A 9,617-nucleotide genomic window follows, 5' to 3' on the forward strand; every position below is an offset into this window, starting at 1 on the left:
TTTTCCAAAAAGTACTCGAAGCCCTTTGTTCTTTGTGCAAGCCATTGTGACAATCTAAAGAGAGAAAAGACATAACATTAATAATAGTCACTAAATAAAGTGAAATACATCAGTCAAATTCCTTATATACAAGTGGTTACATACCTAACCATGTATGTATCTCTTAACTGTTGTAAGATGCATCCCTGAAACACAGTAATCTGCAAGTGGGTACACATCCCTTAATTCATGAGGCTCTACAAGCAACACTTCTGAATTCAAAGACTTTTCCAAAATAAATGATCTGTAGTGTTCAAAGTACCACGCCTTCAGCTTCCTGACAATAAAACATAATCCGTCTAGCACAACAACCATTTGGACAATTTCACAAAACTCTGGGAGTCCTGCAAGGGAGCCATGTGCCAAAATCATTCCAGTCTTGTAATTTAGGCCATTGTATGTTACATTTTTCGACAAACATGCCTCCTCAATATGCACATATTTTTGCTTCAGTGCTTGTGCAATGTTTTCATTTAGAACATCAAGTGGTAGTGTAGAAACATCTGTAACTTCAAGAGATGGTTTGGGGACAGAGCTCACATGCAAATAATATGCTATCTGAAATTGATGTTTCATTGACAATGACTGGAGCACATTCTTAAAGCAGCTTGTGTGTCTGACAACTCTCTTAAAGAAGCTATGTTTGGATTCAAAACGCATCGTCCAAACTGCCACCAGTGGACCAAACTGACGAATAAGTTGGGGATAGTGCTCCAAGTAATGGTGCTTTGGCCGAAGTGTTGAATCTGGAAATACCTCTTGAAATCTCACTCTGTGTTCTGAGATCTTAAAATCAAGATATGGTATAGAATCTTCAGTGTGAACTGGAGTGACAACAAGGTCTACAATATCTTTCAAGTCTGTCAAGATCTGCCATGCTTGTTCCTCATGGGGAACCTTACTGCCAATCAACAGAGGCAAAAATCTTATCAAAGCCCAATTTTCATGAGCATTTCCACCCACAGTTTTTTTTGATGCAAAGTTGAGAGGGATAGAATGAGGGCGATTTGTTTTGTCAGTCCACTTAAAAGGAAAGTTGTGTATTGACTGATTTAGATCATCCAAAGTGAAATACTTCTTGGAGATAAGTACAGACAGGCACAGGGCAATTTCAACTGGCACAATTCCTTCAAATATGTCATGGGCAATATCAGGTGGAAATCCAGAGGTTACATTGAAAAATGACAGTTTTTCTGACAAAATGCAACTTTTCTTCACACCACAGTAACTGGGCAATGACTTTTGTCTGATTGTTTCAAGGTGCTCTTCATGAATTTCTTTTGTTCTGGAACAAAATGTACCGCTTCTAACTTCTTGTGACTGTATTTCTGACTTTTCAGCAGTACAAAACCTGCACACATGAGTTCCAGAAAAGCTCTCAACAAATCCTCCAATACCATGTGCAGCAAGATTATCAGCAACCACAAATTGAACTGTACCTTTTAAAACCCTGCCCAACTTGCTAATGAAAACACCATGCTGCTCCAAGTTTACAAGATCATTTATCAGTGGCTGCAGCACCTTCTCGTACCCATAACTCTTAACATCTTCAGATTTGATTAAAGCAGCCAAATAAATTGATGACAAAGATGACTGACAATATGAGGGTAAGCTTCCTAGAACCCAATAAACTCCACAAACTTTGTGTTTTTTCTTTGATGTGCCAAGAGGATTGCAGATTTCAAAATCATCCACATACAGTATCAAAGAAATAACTGAGGCTTCTGAAAGTAAAGGATTCTCTTTAAAATGTAGTCCATCACGATATGATTTATACACTGGTGTTTCAGTGTGTGGTTCTGATGTTCCTTCTGTAAAGTTTATCACTTTATCCAAGATGGGTTGACAATTTAACACCTGCTGTAAAGATTTCAATAATGGTACATACTGGAATGTTTTGTTTTTCTTTGGGTCTAACACATATTCAGTTGGCTCAACCACATTAAAATGACTCCTATAGTAAGCCTTTCGTCTCCATGAAGTGGACAGTGGACCATTGTCTGCAATTGCACAATGAATCGGATTTGACTTACAAAGTGTTGATGCCAACTCCTGCAGTACACTCTCCTCTATCTGGTAGCTGTGATGCTGAAAGACCTGACTAACAATTCTCCGTGTAGCTGGCACACTCAGTGAGCCAATTAAGTACCGTAACTCACAGAGAAGATCATTAATAGCTGAGCTAGATACAAGATATATGTTTTCTAGCTTTAATAAAAGTGAAGCTAGGTTTACTTCAATGTCATTCAACTGGTCTTGGTCTTCATTGGCAAAGCCTGGACTTGTACATTCCTTACTGGTTGATTCCTCAAATTCTGATGTATTAGCACTTTCTAATGGCAAGCCTGAAATTGGCCTTTGTTCAACAACTCCAGGCTTGAAGTCTTCCAATCGGAAATGTCTGTTTTCTGTATTTGTGGGTTTTAAAATTGTTATAAATGTTGGTTTCATAAGAGCAACCTAAAAACATACAATTGATTGTCTCATAGTTTTTAAGATGCACACTAATGTGTTGAAAGTATTCTTTGTCTGATGAAAGCTGATTGCAGCCACAAACATGACATGTGTATATAACAGTTGCAACAGCTTGATGTTGTTGCTTAGATGGATGGCATCTTGATAAATGGCTTATTAAAGCATTCCAAGTTTTAAAGCGGCAGGGGCAGTTCACATATGTGCATGGATACAAATGACCTCTTCCATGGTGCTTATGGTCCAGTCTGTAGTGTTTAAGGAGAACAGATCTTCTTTGAAAAGATGCATCACAATCTTTGCATGTCCACATTAATGTCCTAAAAGAAAACAATATAAAATTTATTTTATGTACAACACTAAATGCTTTGCAATCAAAATTGCCTAAACGTTCAATAATCATACTCAATTTAACCTTAACTTTGCAATGTGCAACCACACCGCTAGATGCTGCTAAAATGTACACACTGCTTCGGGTAACTAAACAACAGGATAAGCAGCAATATGTCTGACAACGAGAATAGACACACATGCATGTATCTGTGCGTGTGTGTCTGTGCATGTGTATCTGTGCATGTGTGTCTGTGCGTGTGTCTGTGCGTGTGTGTGTGTCTGTGCGTGTGTGTCTGTGCGTGTGTGTCTGTGCGTGTGTGTCTGTGCGTGTGTCTGTGTCTGTGTCTGTGTCTGTGTCTGTGTCTGTGTCTGTGCGCGTGTCTGTGCACATGCATCTTGTGCATGCATCTTGTGCATGTGCATCTGTGTCTGTGTCTGTGCATGTGCGTACTTTCAGAAGTACAGAATGTCACGTTTTATAAACATTTGATTATGTTTCAATCAACACATATATGCTTTACCAACAAAGAACAACAACCATTTAATGGTGACTTGTGTGTTGTACCCAAATGCAAGACTCAAGGATCAAACTGACAATACACATTCTCTGCTTTTTATGTGTGAACAATGAATGTATCAGGACATAGATCATCAGCCAATGGTCTTAATATGCCCACATTAGTTAGAAGTATTAAAATACAAACGTGTTGTCGTGTCATTGAGCTGGAATATTGTGCATGTTAAAACATTCAAAATAAATGTGACATTCTGTACTTTTGTGTCATGTTCACCTTTTAATGTTTAGACATTGCTTAATTCCACAGCAAACAGAGCAATTTTGCCTGACCTGTATTGTGCCAATGCATATAAAAGGACACTTAAACAGCATTTATAAAATTGCAACATACACAAACAGTAGAGATTAAAAAAATATTTTATACCGAATAGACAAGCATATCTATAAAATTAACTGTAGTCTCAATGTTGATGTAGCGAAGCTTAAATATCAGACAAGTAGAGTTTTGCATATTAAAGTTAACTCAGAGAATCTTCTAAAATGGTCTGAGGACATCAACAGCTTACACTTAACTTAAAAATACTTAAAACTGATTTTAGACAAAACTCATGTTGTCTTTTGTTGTGAATCTCATGTCACGTGTGTGCTGTGAGAAGCACTTACATCATACAGTACAGTATACAGCGAATCAGACATCAATCATCGATGGATTTTCTTCATTCTGTATTTCAGTCACGTGTATACAATATTTCTGGAGGTTGTGCGAGTTTAACTGTGTAAGACGACGAATAGTTTGTGCCTATATGACGATTCAGTTTTGGCAGTGATCTAAACAATTCATTCAAACTGATTCGCGAACCAATTCAAAACAATTGGCCCATTTGCTAAGTAAAGAAACCGACTCAAACGAGTTATTCATTTGCGAATGACTCAGAAACACGAGACAGCGATTTTAAATTAAAATACACATTTCGTAATTAATTAAAATACAGTAACGAAGGAATGCTGCACAGTGTAATGAACTACAAGTAAAAAGTTTCCTAAGTAAGCGTAAAAGTACCATTTTTTTAAATGTACTCTTAAGAGTGCATATTTTCCAAAATTGTACTCAAGTAGATGCACGTTAACGAAATAAATGTACCACCTCTGTAAGTGTGCCATTGCAAAAACCAGTTCAAGCTCAATGACCCCTATTAATAGTCATACACACCTCCCACTTGTGCATAAAATACTTGGTGAATAAGACCCATTTAATTTGACCATTTACATGTTTTTGTCTTTGACACCCAAAATAATTTCTTAAACTGAAATGTTGGTGTCATGATGACAACAAAACAGATTTGTGTGTTGCATTTTGCCAACAAAAGTAAAGTATCAATCACATCTAACAACTAACAACTAACAATCTTAATAAATGTATTTTATACTAAAATTAAAAGGAAAATCACAACTTACTTTTAAGCTGGCTAAATGAGTTGCACCAAACGACAAACACCACTTCCAGCTGCTTCTCATTTCAAATGTCCTCAGGTGTTCTTTTTATTTTCTGTCCTTAAGAGAAGTTGTCTTGTAGATGACACAACTCTATACCGCCCTCTATGTCTTGGGCTGTGTTAAATGTGTCCATCCCAAGCTCTAGAAATTGAAATTGTATGTTGGTTGAATGTACCCTATTAAGTTTAAACAGCATTCCCTTGTTCTACGTTACATAAACTTGCTTTAAGTAGATTTCAGCTACAAAATTACTTTTATAGGTAGAATCAGGTAAAAATAGCTCACTAAGTCAACAACTGCACATGTTCACTTTTTACAGTGAAGTATGGTTTGTTTGGGTCAGTGTGAACACAACAGCCGCACTCGGGTGTGCACTAAACGCCCGCTCCGAGGCCGCTCTAAACAGGTGGTCTCGGAGTGGCTGTAGCCGAACTCTGGGGCGACCCACCTATGCTGTGAACACTGCTGGACCTCGGGCCGAACCAAATACAAAAAGTTCTCCACATGTTTGAGCCACTGGGCTTCTGTCGTGATGTGAGCCGGGTGTTATACAACAAACAAGCCAATGCTGGTCCGTTGCAGAGATTCGCTGTCTCCTTTACATTTGAGCTGATGATTTTATAAATGCATAGCTGTCCTCCACACACAATAGTGACATTACGGGCTTTTTAGCAAACGGCTCCGTGAGAAAGTCTTTAATAGAACAGCCACGCAATTTTGCGTTAAAGCAAAGAAACTTCGCAAAGACGTGCATCGTTTATCTCCACATCTTGATAGCTGCGCTCTCCCTGTCAGGCTGGTTGTCGTGGAAACGTGGGCGTGGTTATGAGACGGTAAGAGCTGTCAGAGACCAATGACAGCGCTGACCGTTGTCACATGGTGTACGGTGCGGCATTTCGAGTACAGTAAAAAAAATATGTGAACACGGACCGCACTAACTGAAAAATGATACAATGTATTTTGGTGCGCTCCGAGGCCGCACCACGGTGCGAACCAACATATGTGAAAACACTCCAAAACAATAATCTGCAGATGCTAAAGATAAACACAATTGATAATTATGTTTCATAAAATAGTACATGATGTATAAAGCATGTGTGGGTCATTGCGTGCCTATTTTTTGCTCACTTTCTTATGCTCATTTTAAATTCTACTAAATAGGAACTGTGATTCTTTCCAAAGCAAGTTAATAAGCTTTATTGACAGACTTCAGATAAGAACTCTCTCCCCAAACACAAACAGTATTATTTGTATGTGTGTTTTTAACCATGGCAGTCAAAATGTTGCTCACCCATAAACTTCTGCTATGTGTGAACAGCTTGAACTCTTAATATGACCGTCAAAACATACACGGCCTGCTTAAGCGTAGCTTTTATGGGCGGTGTGAAACAAGCATTAGTCTTAAGTCCTCTATGGGTTTCGAAGTTTAACTTGTGCATATATTTCAGAATCTGAGTCTGCTGGCATCTCTTGATCAGATTTCTTAGGCTTTACTTCTTCTTTAACCTCTTCTGCATTAACAATCACCTGTGCATCTGTAGAGCTCTCTGATGCTCCTGCAGGATAGAGACGGACGGCAGCGTATTCAGCAGTAAGTGATGAAGCGTCCATGAGCTCTTCCGACTCTGTGTGGGTGTTTGTGAAGTGAATGAAGGAATAATGAAGGGATTCTGGGTAATTTTCAGCTTCAGCAGGTGACAGCTCAGCTCTATTGGCATAAACAGATTCTCCCTCATGCTCCTGTCAGACATGGATGGGTAGAGTTAGATCAATAGTGGGAAGCTAAACTAAAGTTGTTTTTGGTGCCTGTATGTTGTAACTCACTTTATTTGTCAAAATGCTACCTTGTGTGTCTCCTCGTCTCTTCTGGGGAGGTTTTCTATTTTGTCTTTAAAAAAAATGTGTTTTTGTTAAAATAATTTCAGACAATAATAACAATCAAGTATCAAATATCTTGCATTTATAATACATTGGTCTCAATGGCTATTTGGGCACTTGAAAAGAGTAACACTGCATATTACACAAAATATCAGACCAAGTGGTATTTGCAAAAACAAGCTAAAACAATTTTCAGAACACAGGAGTTTTAGTAAAGTTTACATTTATACATGTAAACATTATTTTAACAAATTCTACAAACTTCTGATAAACAGAAAAAGTACTGTTTATGCTTTATCCTTTTTAATAAATGCTGTGATAGCAACACTTTCTGGTGCCCTCTTATTTAATGCTCAGCTCAAATATTGATTGGGAGCAATTGTAGCATAGTGGTTAAAGAGTCGGGCTTATAACCCAAGAGTTGCCAGTTTAAGTCTGACCACCAGCGAGTTGCTGTGGAGCCCTTGAGCAAGGCACCTTAACCCTAATTGCTCAACGGGTGCTGCAAGCTGCCCACTGCTCTGTGTATGTGCTCACTTCTCACTGGGATGGGTTTAATGCAAAGGGCACATTTCTGCCTCTCAAAGCATTCAATATATGTGACCTTGTCTATGAAATCCAAACTAAACTCCTATAATCTAATTATTAGATTAAATGCATTGATTTCATATTGATTTCGATCTTTAAGATGTAAAGGTCTATTATCATGTTCTCTTCACTTTTTTAATAAAATCTCTGAATTGTCAATGCGTCATGTGCTCACCGTTTACAGAGATGTTTAATGACACACAAGATCATCACTACTGAAGCTCCAATAGCAGCTGCGATCAGCACAGAGAAAAGACCTGATGAGAAATATATTAAAATAAAAATAGTTATTTTTAAACTGAAAGCATTTCATTTAGCAAAGCTAGTGATGCTTTTTCCACAATTTGTGTTAAATATATAGTTTTGCAGATAATTTTCCAGGGTTCCTGGAGTTATTACCACAAAATGTTAGAAGTGAGGAACAAGAAAACATTTATATTTTAAGGTTATTCATGTGGCTTCGATATTTTACTCTTTACAAAAACATTTATTATTCATCTAGAGGTTGAAACAGAGAACTTACTAGTCTCATGAGAACGATAAAGCCTTTCAATCTGTTGACTGACAGTGCCGTGAGTGTTGATGGTGACACACTGCAGAGTGTCTGTGTGTGTAAGTGACTGATGGAGAGAAATGAAGCTCCTCAAGTCTGTGCTGCTCAATCGCTCCTCACTGATGAATGTGTTTGTAGAGTTACTGACAGGACGTCCAGATAGAAACCAGTCCACTTTAGGAGAGGGATTCCCATGAGCTTCACACAAACACACAGTTACATCAGTTCTGTTACAGCTGAAGAGAGAGATTTTGGGTGCATCTGAAAGTAAAAATAGAAGTTTGTGTGTTTTGCAGGGAAAACAAATTAATAGCACTGAAATATGAAGCATATATAAGTCCATAAAATCAATGAAACATGATAAAATAATGCTCTTACACTGAACATGTAATGTGATGTTGCTCTGTGCTGTTGTGTTCCTCTGCTGTAGCTGGTAGGTTATAGTGCAGATGAAAGTGACTCCATGTTGAAGGTGAGTAGCAGTGAAGTTCAGATCAGAGATGATCTCAGTTTGTTTCTTCTTATCCAGCTGTAGTCTGCTGCTGTCATTGAGGTGGAGTCTGTCAGTGGAGCTCCATGTGAGAGTTGGTGGAGAAGAGGAGCAGAGAGTCTTAGCAGAGCAGCGCAGACACATAGAGCTCCCCTCTAACACCTCCTCCTCAACCTCCATCTGATCCTTAAACATCTGAACTGTGGGTTTGGGGGGAGAATCTAAAAAGTACAGAGATGTAAAAAACATAACCCCAGCGTGTTATTCTGCATTGTTTGACTATATGCAAAAACAGATTTTGTACTGTACTAGTTTACAGTTTGGTATTAACAATAATTTTCAGTCATGTCACTCACCGATCACATTTATTGAAACAGATTTTTGTTTATAGATCCATTTAAGTCCACCATTACCCTCAATCCTGAAGAAAAATTTACCATTGTGATCTGAAGTAACTTTATAAAAGATGGTGGTACAGTTCTTGTCTTTTAATTTTCCAGTTATTTCCCCTTTAAAAGAGAGATTGGAGTTGCTGGAGTTAAACACAATACTTTTGTCTTTACTCCACACTCCTGCAGCACTGTCAGTGAGATCTTTGTCATATTCTCTTTTAATATTAAATCTGCAGTTTATGGTCACACAGGATCCACTCAAAGCTTCAATCTTCTCTGGCAGACTGATGATCCATTCCCTACACCAACCACCTATAATACAAACATGATGTGAATTACAAATTAACATACTGTTTCATCATGTTAAAAAGTTCCTAAAGAGGGCAGTGTAGTGTTGTGGGGAACTGGAACCTTTTGTGTGTTTCTGGGGGAACAATATAATGGTGTCTCTGGGTGCTTCTCAATATGCTTCTTCGTCTCCTCGCTCTTACGCCCTACATCCTACTACGACCTGGAAACTGATCGAGCTCTGCCATCATGTAGGACGTCTCAATTATTTAATTGCACCATGAGCAGGCAACAAACGAGGAGTTAGGAGGCTTTCTGAGGAGTCATGAGCAAGGATACACAAGTGTATCCTATGCGGAAGTGTTTTATCAACTAAACCTGACTCACATATAAATCTCCCCCCCCTTCACATTGTCATGTCATTAAACACACATAAATCTTGCTATTAATCATAAATTATTGTAAATGTAGACTCATTCCAGACAGTATATTTAATATTTATGTATAAACCACCAATCTATACAAATGATCAGTGGTATAGACATATTAATTTTACAGCACTTTTAACAATGT

At 38.1% G+C, this 9,617-nt stretch overlaps 1 protein-coding gene across 1 annotated transcript; it reads right to left on the reverse strand.

The window, feature by feature from the left end:
• Window positions 1-6,265: 6,265 nt before the first annotated feature.
• On the reverse strand, window positions 6,266-9,292 carry LOC141282651 (Schwann cell myelin protein-like). Its single transcript, XM_073815906.1, has 6 exons — window positions 9,262-9,292; window positions 8,721-9,068; window positions 8,253-8,585; window positions 7,845-8,135; window positions 7,538-7,578; window positions 6,266-6,595 (listed from the first exon to the last, which is right to left on the reverse strand). The coding sequence occupies exons 1-6, from the start codon at window positions 9,290-9,292 to the stop codon at window positions 6,266-6,268; spliced, it is 1,374 nt and encodes a 457-aa protein (XP_073672007.1).
• Window positions 9,293-9,617: the final 325 nt, after the last annotated feature.

The sequence above is a fragment of the Paramisgurnus dabryanus genome, chromosome 1 (genome assembly GCF_030506205.2).
Source record: "Paramisgurnus dabryanus chromosome 1, PD_genome_1.1, whole genome shotgun sequence".
Taxonomy (NCBI): Eukaryota; Metazoa; Chordata; class Actinopteri; order Cypriniformes; family Cobitidae; genus Paramisgurnus; species Paramisgurnus dabryanus.